Source organism: Abramis brama (genome assembly GCF_963993115.1).
Source record: "Abramis brama genome assembly, chromosome: 21".
In the NCBI taxonomy this organism is placed as follows: Eukaryota; Metazoa; Chordata; class Actinopteri; order Cypriniformes; family Leuciscidae; genus Abramis; species Abramis brama.
This window is the reverse complement of record NC_139983.1, coordinates 29,572,921-29,592,453: the sequence shown is the minus strand read 5'-3', so window position 1 is coordinate 29,592,453 and position 19,533 is coordinate 29,572,921. Positions and strand designations below refer to the sequence as shown.

Genomic DNA, 19,533 nt, shown 5'->3' with positions numbered 1-19,533 from the left:
CTCGAAACTGATTTCGGACAGACTTCTGAGGCAGCGTAACAGTTTTATATGATCTACACCAAAATAGATCAAGCTTTGGTGAAAACTAAGTGAATATTTAATGACTACAATAGTAAATTCTCGCTAAAAATTACATAAGTGGAAAACGTTGATCAAAAATGTACATTTACACACAAACTGACGCCATATTTATTTTTCTAGCTCATCTGTCACAGAAAGCAAAGGATTGTGGGATATCAAAGGCAGTGAAGGATACATACATCTATTCTGCCTTCATAAATCGATCAGATGGAGGTATCTCAGGAGACAGGAAGTGAAACTAACATTGCATTCGGACATGCCTTGATGCCTTCCAACCTTGGAATATGTCCTCCGAAGGCAGCATTTATCAGTTTTCAGATGCAGCCATATATTACCCTGGTAATCCAGAGTTCTCGCGAGAGCACAAGTTGAATTTGCTCAGCGAGTTACTCTGGTGTCGAGTAATGATGCTCATTAAATATGCCCCTCGATCTGAGCTGCACCAATCACATCGGATTATCTGATATAGGCGGGCCAGAGACGAGCTAAACAGATGACGACAGCGCTGTGACGTCGAAGTCATTAGTAAACATTGCAAGATGGCTCTGGATGAATACCAGTTGTTTGAAACGGCTTTAACCGCTACAATGAACGAGTTAGATGTGGCTTTTTATCTAAAAGAGGAACAGAAGACGCCGCTCGAATCGTTCCTTTGCAAGAAGGACGTTTTTGCTGTTTTGCCGACCGGATACGGTAAGAGTCTAATCTACCAGTTAGCTCTGCTGGTAGGCTAAGCATATGGGGTTTATTGTTGTGATTGGTCGTAGTGTTATCCAATTGCATGCAGTGAGATTTTCAAATGCATGCTTGGTGCCGCCCCTCGAGCTGGCCGATTTTCATTAGTCGACACCAGACCATTAATCTTTTAGATTTAGGTCTGGATTTCCAGGCTAGCCATATATATTAACGATGGCATCAATTTTAAACCATTTCGAGCCCGATTCAGACCCTGACAATGTTAACGAACAAGAGGATTGTGCTGAATGGATTTCAAGCACAGACTTTGCAATCACGGATTTCAAAGGACGTTTCAGAGTGGTATGTTTTTTTGTTGTTGTAATTTTCTTATAGATACGATGTTATCCACCATTTAATCATATTTGTCAGAAAACAGTCTTACGAAAGCAAGAGCTTACAAAAGCTAAAGTAAACACCACATCAATGTTAGTTAGCAGGCTAGCGGAGCCAAAGCATTGCCCTTCAATTACATCATAGCTATCCTACTGTAGTAACTACATAAAGCTTATAATGGGAACTGTTAATAGAAAACACAACTACAATGAATAAGACATACTTACAAGTTGTGATCCATAAACAACAGATTGTCCCGACAAAATGGGAATGTTACGTCTTTCAGGAGAAGCTTTTGTGCGTATAGCCTGCATTGTACTCTCTTCTGGAAGCTGTTCTCCGTAAAATGTGCACAGACAAACGTTGAGGTTATAATGTTCAGGAACAGTGTTAAAAATAAATTGAACCTTTCTCGTCAAGTTCTTCAAGTTCATCAGGTTTAGGACAAACTTTTTCCGGAGTGTAAAAAACAGCCACAACTCCTCTTCCTCTTCTCTAAAGCAGCCCAACATGGCCTCACCGGGGGCGGGGTTGATGTAAATTTTAGGGTTTGTGAAGAAGCGTGATGTAGTCCCTACCAGACGTTTGTTGTAGTCCTTAAAAAGCAATTACTTTAAAAGAAAATATCTCTATTTGCATTGAACTTTTAACGTTGTATCTTTGCAGATGTTGTTTATGCTCAAACAGCAACATTACAAACTAACTAAAGTTAAAAAAATGAAATCATAAATTTAAAATACTCATAATCAGCTGTAATAGTTACTTTTTTATTGATTACATGATTACATTATTCTCACAATGGCAGTAAATTATTCATAATTTATTGATTCTCCCTACTACTTCTTTTATATCTCTTACATTTTTCTTTCTAGAAAAGCCTAGTGCTTATACGTTGAGAGGTTCTTCCAGGTTTGTGGAATTGCGCATTCAGACCAGCTACTACTCATGTGCCTGTCACTAAAAACTGAGACCCACACAGCATTTGATCACTGGATGTACAGAAATCATTTCACTTAAGAAGTGTTTTCTCAACATTGCATATCTAACAAACTCCTGACGAACACATTTAACCATGCATTAATGTCTTTGGAAGGTTTTTGTCATTCAAACACATTAAAATATACAAATTCATGTAATTTCATATTTACATGCAATGCAGGGATTCCCCAACTTTTTTTGACCTAAAGTAGACCTGAAGTACCCCTGAGATTTTAGGATTAGGATTATCCTATTCAAATCAATGTGATAAACAAGTTAGGTTAAAAGTAATCAAAAAGTAGTCGCATTATATTACCGTAATTGTGTAATGTGATGGATTACAATACTAACTACAATTTTTGTCGTGTAATTTGGAATCAGTAACCAACTACAATTTGTAAGTAATCAATTTGTGAGCCAAAACATGACCACCTGCTAATATGATATTGGTCCTCCGCTTGCTGCCAAAACAGCCCTGACCTGCCGAGGCATGGACTCTACAAGACCCTGAAGATGTCCTGTAGGATCTGGCACCAAGATGTTAGCTGTCCACTTGATGTAAAAGAAAACGGGACAACCTTCTTCCATTGCTCCAAGGTCCAGTTCCGAAGCTTGTGTACCCATTGTAGGTGCTTTTGACGGTGGACAGGGGTCTTCATACGCACTCTGTTTGATCTGCGGCTAGCAGAGTTTAAGGGTGCTTTCACACTTAGTTCGACTGCCTGTTCCGTACCCGAGTTCGATTGCTCCTAAAAGCGAAAGCGCCCTAATGCACTGTGTTGTGACATATTCCTCCCATTGCCATCATTCAAATTTTGTGACTTGTGCCACAGTAAACCCTTTTGTTGGCTTGGACTACACATATAGCCTTTGTTGCCCTCATGCATAGATGAGACCTTGGCACCCAACACCCCGTCACCAGTTTGTGGTTTGTTCCTCCTCGGACCACTGTTGGTAAATTCTCACCACTGGTGACCGGGAGCAACCCAAGTTTTTATGAACACATTGATTATGAGAACTGATTGTTTGCCTGCCCAGACCTTAATATATCACCTTAGGAATAACCTAATTAGAAATAAATAAATCACAGAAAATGTAGGTTCATTATTGTATTCCATATTTTCCATGCATCAAATACAGATGCATTAATTCACAAGAGTATAACTGCTAAGTAGGTGGTAGAAAAATGAATATATATATATATATATATATATATATATATATATATATACTGTATATATATATATATATATATTTATAAAAATTATCATCTTAGCATTGATAGTGCAATTGGCAATGGAAACAAACTCCTGTTTCTGAACAACTAAGTCAAACATAGACAACTAATCCGGTCTAGATAGACGTGAAGGGTTAGGTTGTTTTGATAAGATATGATTCTCAATTCAACAGCCAAAAGATGTTGAAGACCATGTTTCAAAACATCAAACAGGATTGAGAGCGAAGCACTCGCAAGCGTGCACTTATGATAATTTAAACACTGACATGAAACTTAATAGTGGATTGCTGTTTTATAAGAGGGTTTCAGTTACAGAACAGCATTATTACTAATTACTTTGACCGTGTTGAATAAGGGAACACAGCAAAAAATACACACACAACTATTGCTTGCTGTAAATCACCACAAATTTTTTTTTTAGCTAATCCGTTGTCTAGGGGAAATGTAAATAACATTTTAATATAGCACCAAACTCAAAATGATTTGTTAGTTTTTATAATTCTCTTTCTAACAAATTCCTTTCTTCAGGCAGGATCACGATCCACAATCTTATCACGATTCTTTTTCATGTTGGTTTTGAAGACTATTTTGCAAGACACTGAGCAGTTCATCCAAACTAATTTCCCTATATTTTTTTTTTAGCCTTACAAGGTATATATATATATATATATATATATATATATACACACTCACCTAAAGGATTATTAGGAACACCATACTAATACTGTGTTTGACCCCCTTTCGCCTTCAGAACTGCCTTAATTCTACGTGGCATTGATTCAACAAGGTGCTGAAAGCATTCTTTAGAAATGTTGGCCCATATTGATAGGATAGCATCTTGCAATTGATGAAGATTTGTGGGATGCACATCCAGGGCACGAAGCTCCCGTTCCACCACATCCCAAAGATGCTCTATTGGGTTGAGATCTGGTGACTGTGGGGGCCATTTTAGTACAGTGAACTCATTGTCATGTTCAAGAAACCAATTTGAAATGATTCGAGCTTTGTGACATGGTGCATTATCCTGCTGGAAGTAGCCATCAGAGGATGGGTACATGGTGGTCATAAAGGGATGGACATGGTCAGAAACAATGCTCAGGTAGGCCGTGGCACTTAAACGATGCCCAATTGGCACTAAGGGGCCTAAAGTGTGCCAAGAAAACATCCCCCACACCATTACACCACCACCACCAGCCTGCACAGTGGTAACAAGGCATGATGGATCCATGTTCTCATTCTGTTTACGACAAATTCTGACTCTACCATCTGAATGTCTCAACAGAAATCGAGACTCATCAGACCAGGCAACATTTTTCCAGTCTTCAACTGTCCAATTTTGGTGAGCTCGTGCAAATTGTAGCCTCTTTTTCCTATTTGTAGTGGAGATGAGTGGTACCCGGTGGGGTCTTCTGCTGTTGTAGCCCATCCGCCTCAAGGTTGTGCGTGTTGTGGCTTCACAAATGCTTTGCTGCATACCTCAGTTGTAACGAGTGGTTATTTCAGTCAAAGTTGCTCTTCTATCAGCTTGAATCAGTCGGCCCATTCTCCTCTGACCTCTAGCATCAACAAGGCATTTTCGCCCACAGGACTGCCGCATACTGGATGTTTTTCCCTTTTCACACCATTCTTTGTAAACCCTAGAAATGGTTGTGCGTGAAAATCCCAGTAACTGAGCAGATTGTGAAATACTCAGACCGGCCCGTCTGGCACCAACAACCATGCCACGCTAAAAATTGCTTAAATCACCTTTCTTTCCCATTCTGACATTCAGTTTGGAGTTCAGGAGATTGTCTTGACCAGGACCACACCCCTAAATGCATTGAAGCAACTGCCATGTGATTGGTTGATTAGATAATTGCATTAATGAGAAATTGAACAGGTGTTCCTAATAATCCTTTAGGTGAGTATATATATATATATATATATATATATATATATATATATATATATATATATATATATATATATATATATAAAGAATAACAGACCATTTAGACCAAAGTATGGGTGGCCGATACAACCAATATCTTATTATTATTATTTTATTTTTGTTATTAAAAATAAGAACAGAGATGAAAATTACAAATAATAGGACAAATTGAATATAATATACAAATAAATAGTGCATTACTAGTTTCAGCTACAGTAGGTGCATTTACTGTAACAGTAGCATTCAAAAAATTATTAAACAAATGTAAAAATAAAACACTACATAGACTTCACTGTGAATTAAATATACACTGATTCTTAAAGCTACTGAAGTTATTCAGTCAAGAGCAGTGAGTGATTTTCTCTTTGTATTTAGTTTTTTGATTAACACTAATGACAGACGGCAGTAGGTTTATTAGGCTGCTGTCACTTTATGACCTAATGCACAGATAATGAAATACATGCATAATCATAATATACTGACTCGCATACAAACAGTTTGCATTCACTTAAGATATAAACAACTGTGTTTATGTAAACCTTGTATGTATTGGACAGGTTAAGCACAAAAAGACAGGAAAGAAAACTTGCGTGCACTTTGGATTTATGTGCTCAGAAAAGCTTATGTCAGAACAGGCAAGACTTTAAAATGCATGCAAATAATAAACTTTCGCGATGGTGAAAAACTGCAATGTCATGTGAGCGTAACCCTAACCTTGCGTGTTTAACATTTGATGTGAATGTACACAATATTTGTACAAAGGTGCCAGAACTGCAACTGATAGACTGTGCACTGTAGCACCATACTACAATTTCCCAACAAAAGCAGATTGTGGAGACATTTTAATCATTCACAATCTAAAATCGTGATATCGCACACCGCTAAATCGGTGTGTGCTCAATTCAGAAATGGACACATTCCAGTTCAGTATCTCAAATGAGTTTGAATTGAATTTAGTTGAGGTAGCAAACAAGATGCAGAAATTCAAATCTTGAATGGAAGTGGAATTAAAATGCACATTTTACCATTTTAACCACAAATCACTGGTGTGGAAATTAGCAAGAATTGCACAAATAATGTAGATAGATAAAGTAATTTAGTACAGGATAGCATTTCCCTTTGTTTTCTTTAAATGTTTAAGCCATGTGAAGGTGTTTTACAGGAAGAAGAGTCAGTGTTGTTACACTCAGTGTTAATAGCTTCAAACAGTTCATGAGTAGTTGAAAATGTCTCCCAAGTTTAATATGAGACCAAATATTCCCTATAGGTTTCAAATCTGGACTCGGACCTGGCCAAAACATGAGCCTGATGGACTTGTTCTTAAGCCACTTCTTCTTCTGCAGTGTGGGCAGGAGCGTGGTCTTGTTAAAAAATAACATCTGATCATTCCTCTTTAGATAACAACTTTTCAATTGTGGGAAGCCATTCTGTAATATTCTCTTATATTCCAAAGCTTTCATTGACTTTTCACAGTGAAGCAGCTCGACAATACCAACAGCTAAAAAGACAACTCTTCCTCCATGCTTTACTGTAGAGATGCATTTATTATTATATTTCTCACCGGATCTACAAAGACGCCGCTCTGGTGCATCTTCATGCAACTCTTGTTTTATCGTGATTCATCATAACTCCACATAACTCTGCAGAACCAAATCTGAATCAAACTTCCCATAATGTGCCAAAAGCATCATTCTGCCTTTGATGGTTTTCTGAGACAGCACTGGCTTTAAAGGAGTGCTTTTACTTAATTCTTGATCATTTTCTTACCAGTAATTTGGGTAGTAAGCTTTTTGTATTAAATTTTATATTTTTTATATTATATATATATATATATTTTTTTTATTATTATTTTTTTACCATGGGAGTGTACACTACGGTTTAAAAGTTAGATTCGTTTTTTTTATTTTAAAGAAATCTCTTAAAGAAGACCAAGGCTGCATTTATTTGATCTAAAATACCTTAAAACGTTAATATTGTAAAACATTAATACAATTTTAAAATTAATTTTAAAATCAGTGTTAAAAATAGTTGTGCTGCTTAATATTTTTGTGGAAACTATGATATATTTTTTCACTATTATTTGATGAATATACAGTTCAAAAGAACAGCAAAAGTTATTTTTAACATTTCAAATGTATTTACTGTCACTTTTGAGTTGAATGCATCCTTGCTGAATAAAGGTATTGCACCACTTTTGAAGGGTGGTGTACTTGGTATGTTTATTTTTAGTATTTATTTTTTATATTTTGTAGGGGTGTAACGATACCCTCATGTCATGATTCGATACTGAACTCACAATACGGTATTATTGTGATACTCCAAGACATATGGTAAAAGGTTAACAAAAAATGTACTGTTGATTAAAATGCTAAATTTGATATTACATTGTGAGTGTAAATATTATAGGCTTAGAATTGGTGCTGGTAACACAATGCACAGGACAATGGTGACATCAGAATAAAAATATTCATGATTCTGAAGCTGAAAATACAGAATTATTTTAGATGAATATTCTTGCACTCTGTCACTGACTACAGTAGATATATTTAAAATAGTTTAGGCCACTTTTTACTGGTAACATAAGATATTTGGCATTATCAGGACCCACAAATATTTCCCCATTGCATTATTATACATTATATTCAACATTATATATAGTAGTTTAATGTAGTACTGACACTCTGTAAACTTGAATTTTTTCCTCACACAGAAATGTTCATTTTGGGTGAACTATACACAATACATATTGTCACTATCCACGATACATATTGTTGCATTTTTGTATTGTGATATATTGTGACAATAATATTTTGTCATATTTAATACATTTTCGTGGACCAGGGTGGAAGAACATTTCCCACAATGCATTACCTGTTTTGAATTGTTTTAATTAAATCCAAATTAAATAATTAAATTTCCTGTGACACGTGGCCAATTAAATTCAAATTCTAACTAAACTAAAAGTCACCCACAATTTAGCAGGCCACTTGTGTAACAGTGTGCTGATTACCTAGTGTGTGTTGTTTTGTAAATCTATCCTTTAATCCTGGCCTCATTCTCTGAAGTTACCGCCGCTATTCACTGCTGCCTAGGGCTCAAATTAAGTTTCAGGACAGTGCTGATGGACATAGATATGGGGGTTACCACATCTTCGTGACATAATGTTCTCCTAATTTGCACGGCGATGACAGAAATCCACTAAAAAGGTAGATCAGTTGCACAGGCTTATACAAGTCTTATGAACTGAAGCCCTTATCACACATAATATCTGGTCCACACAGGTCAAATTATGATAAACAAACTGATAGGGTTTTCAGTCATGTTTGTGATCATGGTAGACCTGCCAATTCCCAGGTACGCTCTCAACAGTCTGAACTGGCAGGAAAAGGCCCAGAGCCCAACGGGAACCAAAAACATCGGTCAGGTTGGCACGCCAGGTCCCCCGACTCTCTGACAAATACCCTTTTTGCAGCTCACACCAGGTCTGCCCTCGGGCTACTAGCAGAAGCTGTTGACAACAGAAGCCGGCGCTCACTAGTCCGATACCCAGCCAGATGTACAGCATTACAACAAGAAAGAACTGGAGACCTGAAATCAAACCTGAAAAGAATAAAATAAAATAAATTGTCTTATCCTTGACGAAAATCAAGAAAGCCTCAAGCAAGGCTGAATTATGCCAGGTTCAGACTACACGATATGTTTGTCTGTTACGATAGTCACTGTGTCAGATTATGCGATTGTGACTCCTAAATTCTTGTCGTGGTGTGGACAAGAAACATGTCAGACTACAATGATTCCGACCAATCATCGTTTGGCGTCTTTTAACGACGTGCGTGATGTCATTGAGAAGGCAGAACTAGCGACTGACTTCCGGAAACAAGAACGTAAACAAACTACAAAAGCGGTGTGTTAGCTTAATGCTAATTCCAGTGTTTACCGGGTTGCGAAATGCCTCCACTATTGTTTGCCAGCATTTATTTTTTCACTCTGTCATGGTAATCCCTCGAGGAAACATCATAAAGGCTGGAGTATTGTTTCCATAGCTCGACGAACCTTTTCTCCATTACATAATTCCACCTAGCTAGCAGCACCAATACCATTGTCTCTCTCTCTCTCTCTCTCTCTCTCTCTCTCTCTCTCTCTCTCTCTCTCTCTCTCTCTCTCTCGTTTCGCCATGTTTGAGAGCTGTGTACGGAAGAGCTTCTGTGCTCCTATTGGTCAACTTTACGTCATGGAGGATCGAAAAAAATGAAAACATGCTAGTATTTCTGTCATGAAGCATTGCAGGTGTGTCGTCGGTTGTCGTCCACTGACACACTATACGAGATTAAACAAAAGGTGTGTTCGACTGGAAGAGGTTCTGCTCAGACCAATTGGTGTATGACATCAAACTACCATGAGAGCGATCAGAGAAGCAGACGGCTCCGTATGTTTTCAAATCGTTCTCACTGTACTTTGATGTCATACACTGATCGGTCTGCGCAGCGCCGCTCACTCAAACAAATAAGCTGTTGAACTAACTTGATTAAATTAAGGAAAACTTTTCCACGAAAATGAATTATATTTTTCCAACAAAATCTAATTTGTTTGAAATGATTTATTGTAATCTTGTTGTATGAACTTAAATTCATTTAGTCATTTCTGCTAGATAAAGTTTTGTCAGGTTGACTACATTTAATTTTTGCCCAGCCTAAAATCACCAACATTATAATTTTAGCTATTTTGACTCTACAGTTATTTCCAATGATTGAAGCTACTAGTGTTCAATTAAATTAAAACCACTTTTTACAGAGTAATATTACTAATGCAGGTCTGCGAAAGAGGTTTAATGCATGTATAGTGTATACTTCGTGTCCACAGCCCTAAGCTAAACACAGTCGCCACTCTTCTGCATAATGGTAACCACAAAATTCAAAAACATTACAGAAAGTCCTCTAAGTTTCTAACATAACTGAATATTAAACACTAACATTAACTAACAACATCTTTCCATTTACAGAAAAATACATAAAATAACACTTAAATCCCTAAATTTACCCTCCTAATGCAGTCCCTTGCAAAGCATGCTGGGAACTACAGATCCACTGCCCAGTTAGTTGTCAACAAAAATGATTCATGTAGTTTTCACACAAATTAATTAAGTAAATGTCAGTTTTAAATATATTAGGTTGATTGAACACAATTAAATTAAGTTGTGACAAAATATTAAACAATCGTGTTACTTTAGCTTATTTTAATTCATCAAATTTAACAAGAGGCAAAAATACATTTTTTGAGTGCTTCAAGTCAAACACACCTAATCGATTTTTGCATCTGTAACTGTTGTAGGCCAGTAAGTTGTGCGTGTAAACCTCACTCCCCTGGCCTCAAGAGACTACAGTCTTTAGCGTCGTTGTAAGCGCCCGCCTCCCATGCCGGAGACGGTTCAAATCCTGCTCGGAGCGGGTCGAGTAGGACAGTTTCACATCCTAAAAACACATTGTCGCTTATGAATCACCACGATACCCTACATCAAACGGATCGTGCTAGTCTTCACTGTGAATTAAATATCGTGTAGTCTGAACCCAGCATTAAACTTACCCAGGAAGAAGTAACCCGTCGAGAGTGGCAGAAGAGAGAGGAATGTCAGTGGGTTCTCAAAGGAAATGGAGTACTCCATCGTAAGATACGCCACCCCAATTACCAATGAATAGAGACAACAGCAGGACGTATAGATGCTGAACATAATAAAGTAGCGCATATTCCTATTCCCAATGCAGTTTCCTGTGAAAAAGCAGTGGTGGTCCCGTTTTAGAATCACTTTCTTACACACTTTACAGAAGTGGCGTCCATTCAGGAGGTAGTGTGCGTCAATTCTGTCTGGGCAGTCGGGTGAACAGACTGGAATAACTGTTTCGTTGGCACTCTCAGATGGGTACCAGATAGTCATTGTGTAATTACCCAGCGCGTTCCCCATGAAGAATAGAAAGACGGCAGTGTGGGTCAGCATGGTGGGATTTAACATCACATCTTGCCTTTGGAATACAGTGGGCATGAAGAGGAGGAAGTAGAGGGCGAACGTGACCACGGTTGCCGTGTAGAAGTATGCAGGTGCAATCGTGTTGAGTAGTCCGAGTTTCACCATCCTGAACAACATACCTGTTAAATTAATAAAACAAAATAGTCAACTGAAGATGATAAAATCATATATTTCATCTTGGATTTGGTATCAGTAGTTCATCCATATAATAATGAAAGAAACTGTAAACTTTGGAACAGGAACAGTTTTTTTTTAAAATAGATATTACATGGATATTACATATATACATAGATACTTTTGACTGGCTGTTAATAAACAAAGATACTGTGCCAGCAATTATCAAGCAAGTCCAAACGAACTGAACTGAAATACTTTGTCTTGTCTTTATGTGTGGCCGACAAAAAAACGGAAATAAAATAAATAATTAATAATAAATAAATAATTAAAATAAATAATTGGAAATATATATTTTTATATTTTAATATATTTTATAAGGTGATGCGTGTAACTCCCCGGTCTTCCATTGGTCGGGAAAACAGATAGCCCCGCCCCAAACTCACGCCATTGGTTAAGCCCATGTTGCTAAGTCTGACTTGTAATAAGCAATGTTGACAGCCACAGTGTTTATACTTCTTTTATTAAGCAATAAATAGCATAAATCTACAGACTGCTTAAAAGTCTCTGCACATTTAACTGTGCTAAAGTATTAACGTGGAAAAAATATGCACACATCAGCTTTTATATCAAAGAACGGACACATAATATTGCTTCGATATCAGCGGAACTAAACTCACCACTATTTGTTACACAGCACATCATTTACATCCTATAGGGTGTAAATATAGGCTTTAGGCATATAGCATGTTTTTAATAGTGATCATGAAGCTAAATGCGTGTGAGAAGAATGTAATGAACGTAAATGTTTCTTAGAGGTCTAAATAATACTAAATTATTATACAAACTAACGTTTTAGACAGGGTTTGTAATGAATAGATGAAGGAACTATGAGGCCCGACACATATATCTTTGAAACAGACGCTTATTGTTGAGCAGGATGAGGATATTGCTCGATTACCTGACGCCGGTTAGACCAGAATAGGAGCCGATGGATCAGCAGCACTGGAGCTCGAGCTCATCCCTCACCCTCGTGCTAGGAGATAACCCACATATAATTCATTCAGAAAACTAAATCAGTTATCATTCTGTAACACTGAGCACGCATCTCTTCGCAATGTCTCTCAGTGGTTTAGCACCGCCGCCTGTTGGTGTGGGTACAACATCAGCATCCAGCTTCACTAGATTCACAGACAAACCTGTATAGCTACACTTGTGTTATGTATGTTTATTTATTCTTTAATATTGCTTTGTGATTTTATATCCCTATTTTGTATACCGCCGAATCATACAGTTTCCTCCACAATGTGCACGTCGACTCATTATTATGGATGGACGACACGCACGTACAACTTTCTCCAGCAGATGGCAGTGCAAACCAACGCTTATTTTTTTTTTTAACAGATACGTTTATTTAAAGAGATAGTTCACCCAAAAATGAAAATTCTGTCATCATTTACTCACCCTCAAGTTGTTCCAAAACTGTATAAATGTATTTGTTCTGCTCACAAAGGAACATATTTTGAAGAATGTTGTTTTGGGGCACCCTTGATTCAATAGTATTGTTTCTACTATGGAAGTCAATGGGTGTTGTCAACTGTTTGGTTACCTACATTCTTCAAAATACCTTCTATTGTGTTCAGCAGAAGAAAAAAAACGCATACAGGTTTGGAACAATATGAGAGTGAGTGAATAATGGCAGAATTTTCATTTTTTGGGTGAACTATCCCTTTAATTTTCTCTCCATTGATTAATTCAGAAAAAAAATAATGCCATAAGACAAAGTTAGCATTCTATGATGTGAGCCATGCTAACAAGCTCACATCTGTGATCCGCAGAAAAACAGTCAAAACTTTATAGTTCGCATGACCCCTTTAGTTTTCGTGTTTGTTGATGGAGTGTCCCTTCACAGACGGTCCCTAAGAAGGGCGCTCCCCGTGTGTGCTGGTGCTGATGCAGACAGACTGAAGCATCAAACCGGACATAAACCACAGGAGGTGTTTCAAAGGTAAGCCGCACTATTGTTATATTCACATCGCTTCCGATGATCTGTTCTCAGTTATATCGTACAGGAAATGATTCAACAAACGATTCCATGATTAATTCTGAACTTCAACGGATTTTAAAAGTGGGCGTTTTTAACAGTTGTAGCAATTTTATGTAAAACGCTATTGCAGCAGAGACCAATGCATGGGTGCTAAACATAGAGGAAGAGGTGATACATAAATAATTGAACCGTTCGAGGTTAAATGGACATTGTGATGGCACTAGATTGGTTTTCTTTAGCTTGTTTGTTTACCGTCTCGTGTAAAACATCACCAGGAGCCCCGCTGTTTTATTGTGCCATGGGAGTGCGCACGTTGTGCATTTATTGTGGGATCCTATAGTATTATCTTCTTAAAGTTGTGTTTGCTCCGCTGCTGCTGATAATGGCTGTATGAGTGCGCACATGCTGACAGCAGGGAGTTTAATGTCTGGATAATGTATTGAATGGGGAACAAGTCAAAGCTGCGCGTTACAAATCAGAGGATGGGGGCGGATAGATTTCTCCACGCTGTTGCCAAGAAGCCGTGATGATGCATAATAACTTTCATAATTAGAAAGATGGTCTCTAATCTAATCAAAGATTCAAAAAGTATTAGACTTTAACAGGTAGGTTAGAGGGTGAATATTGAACCTGTCATGAACGCGTGCAGGTCATATCAACACACACACACACACACACACACACACACATACATACATATACATATTGCTTAAATGAAATTAAATGAAGCCTATTTTTTTCATGACAATTAAGTTAATTCCCCCATTCAATATTGCAAAATAATAATAAAAAGAATGAATTATATTAATGTTTTGATATAACATTGTTATTAAATATAAATTTTAGGTACACATTTATTAGATTTAGACATCATGGTAGTATTTGTTGTGTACCTCGTTTAATTTATGCCATTTTCAATAATAATAAAAAAAGTCATACAGTGAGACTCTTAAAGAATAATCATTGTGATTGAAAGCAATTCATTAAAAAAATACCTCAAAAGAAAAATGTCCAAAATGCATTAAACCATCCAAATGAGAATGAGAATTCTGGGAGGAAGTGTGAATTGTTATGAAAACGATGTTACAACGCACAACATCTTTTAATGTTCTGAAAATGTTTTTGCAAAATTGTAACATTTTAGCAAAAAATGTATGAATAAAGTCCTTTTTACATACATATTATAACACTGTTGTCAAGGGGGTTTTCAGTATCCAGCCAAAACAAACAAAGAAAGTTGTTTTATTTATGTGTTTTTGACTGCCTATGTGTTACTGCTTATTCTTCTGTTACTTACTGGATCTTAAAGGGGTCATATGATGCGATTTCTTGTTTTCCTTTTTCATTAGTGTGTTATGTAGCTGTTAGTGCAAGTATAATATCTGCAGAGTTACAAAGCTCAAAGTGTCAAATCTAAAGATATTCTTTATAAAAGTTAAGGCTCAGCCACGCCTTCCTAAAACGCTTCGTTCAGACACACCCCCACATCTCTACGTCAGTGTGTGGGGGGCAGAGTTTCAAATGTATACGCAAAAAAAGAAGGCGTAATTTTTATTCTCACTGTATTAATAGGCTTGTTTGAGATGCCCCTCGCCTCGACTGAAATGTATGTGAGAGTAGGCGGCTGCAGTGAGGGGAGGAGTGAAAAAAGTGCATCTCTCTAATCGTAGTGGATCAGACACCTACGAGATCAAAGGCGGATATCACGGGATTCACGCTCATGCGCCGTGTTGATGGTAAACTGGATATAGGATTTCATTTCTGTTGCTTTTATATGAAAATAGATATAATGAACAAGACACCCAAAGTATTTGTTATTCCTTTCCAAATACGTGTTTATCAATCATTTTACTTTAATACAGACATATGTTTTTATATATATATTTTTAATAAAAAATTACATCACATAACCCATAAAGAGATCGCACTGTCAGAGAGTTTGGGAATATTCACTGATAATTTATACACATAAAAACATGATATCAGAGTTTTAAAATCAAACATTTTAAAAGAGATCAATACATCACGGTTGTTTAAACCAATGAGCAATGAGCTGTGTCGTCAGCAAGTCGTTTCCCATCGTGCTTTTGATCAGCGCTGTCGGTGGAGAGCAACTGCGCTCGACTATGGAAGGCCAAAAGGGCCAAAACGTGTGAAACTGTCGTGTAAACATGTAATTATGTGTTAACACACAATTTACGCATTAACGTAATTTCGTGTTAACTATGGAAGGCCAAAAGGTATCAGACTTTGTGCACAGCCGGCCTTGTAGGCTATGGAAGGCCAAAAGGGCCAAAAGGTGTGAAACACGCGTTAACACCTAATTACGTGTTAAAGTGTAAATGACGTATTAACGCGTAAATTGCGTGTTAAGACGTAATAACAGGTTTACACGACAGTTTCACACGTTTTGGCCCTTTTGGCCTTCCATAGCCTACAAGGCCTGCTGTGCACAAAGGCTGATTCTAGAAAGTGGGGCATTTCCATCTTTGCAAGTACAGTCTGGCGCTTCTGACTCAGACACAGCCTGTAATTGTTTTCATATTTTAAGAATTTGCTACTGACTATTCAAATGCGAGTTTTGAGTAGTATAGAGTGGCGCTTGCTTGTCGTTTCTACGATCACAAATGGTTTTATGTTTACATAGTGTTCTCCCTCCCCCCATAGCATGGTGCGACGCGAAAAAAACAACAATATAAGTCATCATAATCAGTAATTATGTCCACAATACAACCTTACCTATCTGATATGTTCTGGTCCAGTTGCGCTGGCAAAGTTGATTGATCAGCTTGGTCATCTGCATTTTCCGGTTCAGATTGATTCGGGCTCGAGCCTCGAATTGATAACTGTATTTCGGACATTATTACCTGTCATTATTGCTTTGGAAGCTGATGTTCCAAATAATGTAAGGGTCGTGACATTTCCGTCGCACGCTTAAGGTTTTTGGGCCAATCACAATGCACTGGATCGCTGGCCAATCAGAGCACACCACACTTTCAGAACGATGAGCTTTGTAAAAATCGACACGTTTCAGAAAGGCGGGGCATAGAGGATCAACAATAATGTACAGTATGTGTAAAATAATGACCTAACCATAACCCTAAAACCACGTAAACTCATTGCATTAAACCAAATACACAAAATAATGTTCTTTTTAGAACCATCATATGACCCCTTTAAAAGGGATTCTGTTAGGGCAGAATTTTAGGGTTTGCTGCTGTTGTGAAGGAGGCAAGTTTGGGCTAATGTATGCTAATGCTAACACCGGTATATATGTTGCTTTTCTTAGTAAACTTCAATGCAGCAACCGGTCTTTGCTTGTCTAGTGTAACTATGCTGTTCACCAGCAAAACTATAAGATGATAAAGCTAGTTGACCAAAGTGTTCCTTTTGCTTTAATGAAACAGCGGGCTCTTGCTGGTTAAGCCAGTCAACTAATGTGGTCTTATTCCATGTCCTAACAAGGTGTGATACAGCGATAAGATCAGTCTTCGGTGTAAATCAGATCTTTAATCAGATCATTTTTTGTGCCACAATAACAACAGAGCATCTGTCTCATGCCAGATTTAAAAAAAAATGAAGCAATAAAAATGGCAGGTAGGGGAAAAAAGCAGTTACAAACCTGCACACCAGCTGTCGAATCACAACATACGTTAGCAAACAACTATGCTGGTATTATCTCTAAAAGAGCAAACAACCTCAACACAAGTTATATCAAGCTTAAATAAGATTCTAATCCTCAGTGGCATTTGAAAGACTCGTTACACTTTTGGAAAGAAGTAATCTGTAAAAGAAATAATAATAATAAAAAAAGGTTCTCCCACTAATTGATAAATGCCTGACATTTGCTGTCTTCACCAATGGCCAGTGTCCATCTATCAAGGATAAGACAGTTATGGCACCACTCAGATTTTCCATCTAAATGGAGCATCTTGGAATGATATTCAGCAATGCATGATTGCCAAACTGACTGTATAAAGCAATTAATAGTAGTCGAAATGTCACTGCACTTGTGACAGAATGTTGGTTGAAGCTCATAATTGGATCATGAATAAATCATCAGAAGAAACACCTGCTTTTGGCTCTTTCAGCTCCTAGTCCTTACTACTCTCATTACAGGAGAAATATTAGTGGTATACAGTGGCGTGTGGTGGATCTCTTAAATAAGCAGACAAAATCTCCTCTCTGTGTTTGGTTTTCATGTTCCAAATAATTTTGATGTTTGCATGGTTTCTGGATTAAAGCGAATGAATCAGCATTACCTTGCTTTATCAACAGGCAACACATACTATAATATTTTTTAATGTTTATATTAATAACCTAGTACATTAAAGTCTCATCAAGTTAATATGCTTTTAACATTATTTGCATTGCTTGATATAATGTAAAAACTGCAATAGTACAGTAAAGATCATTTAATATAGAATTTCATGTAGAATTATTATTTGTAAGGTATCATGAAGATCGCTGACACAGAGATGCCCCTTTAATTTAACTAAGTGCTTACTAAAGCATCTCACTCATTGATCATCATTTCAAGTTCATTTCGATTCAGATATGACCGAAATGTTGTCCAAGTAAGAGTATGATGAAAAACGAACATAAAATAATTTTATATTACATGTCTTTCCAAAACCAGAAGATAATTTATAAAGAATTCAGTAGCAATGTGACTCAATTGAACACTAAATTAAGCACCAAAGTGTGTCACCAAAAAACTACATGCAACTTGCTGATAATTTTTAACTGCAAAAACAGCCCAATATGTAAGACATCAGTCCAGTAGGTGGAGGAAATGCACCAATCTCTTCTTCTTCTGCCATTTTTAATGCAAAATAGGCATTTCTGCCACATCAATAAAACATACATAAAATGTAAACAATTATATATAAACATGGTATATTTATGTTGTCAGTCAAATTAGTCGAATTAAACTAGAGTGCACTAGTATAGTCTGGAATGGACAATTTGATCGTAATCGCTGATTTGTTTAAGCGACATCTCTATTGCTTTAAATTGTATTTATCAGCTTTTGAAGAAGACAGTTAGAGCAAACCGTTGTATCCAAGTGCAAAAAACAAACCTTTGTTTAAGTAACTTTAACAGTTACGTAAGGGACTTCATTACCCCTGTGTGTCATCCAGTACAGTAGGTGGCAAAAATGCACCATTCTTCTTCTTCTTCTACCATTTTTAATGGTGGTTGAGAAACTAACGCAAAATATGGATGCTGATAAATGCTGCCTTCAGAGGACGCATTCCAAGGTCGGAAGGCATCAAGGCACGTCTGAATCCAATGTTAGTTTCACTTCCTGTCTCCTGAGATACCTTCTTCAACTGATCAATTTTTGATGTTAGGGTTAGGGTTAGTACTGTATGTATTCTTTGCTTCCTTTGATATCCCACAATCCTGTGCTTTCCATTCTGTAACAGTTAAGCAAAAAAAATAATAATGATGGCGCCTGAACGTTGGTGCTCAGTTTGTGTGTAAATGTGTGTTTTTGACCAAAATTTTCCACTTCTGATGTCTTTTCTAGCGAGAAATTACTATAGTAGTAATTCAATATTTGCTTAGTTATCACCAAAGCTCTCTCTGTTTTGCTGTAGATCATTAACCGTAATCGTTACACTGCCTACAAAGTCATTGCCTGATAAGGCAGCGAGGCAACAAGTCAGCTGCCTACGTTTTTGGACGCAGCCATGCATTTCTGCCTCCTCCATAAAATATTCATAAAAAAAAATTATAATTTTTTACATAATAAGTTTATGTTGTTAGTCAAGTTAGCAGAGCTAGACTAGAGTGCATTAGTGTATAGACAATTTTATTGCAATCTCTGATTGGATTCAGTGACATCTTATGATTTTTATCAGCTTTAGAATAAGAAAATTTGAGCAAGCCGTGATAGCAATCTATAAAACATCATGATTTAGCATCTTACTAATGGTCTCAACAGCAATGCACTATCATCTATCATTCATTCTTCGTCAGTGACAAATATGAACCAAAAGCATATTAACCTCATTGATACAATGTGAGGGAAGGGGCAGATGTGAGCA

At 37.1% G+C, this 19,533-nt stretch overlaps 2 protein-coding genes across 3 annotated transcripts in view; one reads left to right on the top strand and one right to left on the bottom strand.

Moving 5' to 3' along the window:
• Nucleotides 1-5,400: 5,400 nt before the first annotated feature.
• zdhhc22 (zDHHC palmitoyltransferase 22) lies at nucleotides 5,401-12,521 on the bottom strand. Its single transcript, XM_084096953.1, has 3 exons — nucleotides 12,392-12,521; nucleotides 10,878-11,435; nucleotides 5,401-8,897 (listed from the first exon to the last, which is right to left on the bottom strand). Exons 2-3 carry the CDS (start codon nucleotides 11,431-11,433, stop codon nucleotides 8,611-8,613), a joined length of 843 nt encoding a protein of 280 aa, XP_083953079.1. The 5' UTR covers nucleotides 11,434-11,435; nucleotides 12,392-12,521; the 3' UTR covers nucleotides 5,401-8,610.
• Nucleotides 12,522-13,341: 820 nt separating this feature from the next.
• Nucleotides 13,342-19,533, top strand: part of tmem63c (transmembrane protein 63C) — a 62,761-nt gene continuing 56,569 nt past the window's right edge. Inside the window, exon 1 of one of the 2 annotated variants that reach the window (XM_084097865.1) lies at nucleotides 13,342-13,438. The gene's annotated coding sequence lies outside the window, so the exon portion shown is untranslated. Of the gene's footprint in view, nucleotides 13,439-13,463; nucleotides 13,559-19,533 lie in introns of those variants that run through there. The other variant, XM_084097866.1, reaches the window with a different exon arrangement.

Bases quoted from the DNA above. Each gene is read 5' to 3' on its own strand.
- zdhhc22 (XM_084096953.1), bottom strand. From the start codon at position 11,433: ATGTTGTTCAGGATGGTGAAACTCGGACTACTCAACACGATTGCACCT. The intron at 8,898-10,877 runs GTAAGTTTAATG...TATTCTTTTCAG, and splicing joins GACGGGTTACTTCTTCCTGG to GTTTGATTTCAGGTCTCCAG.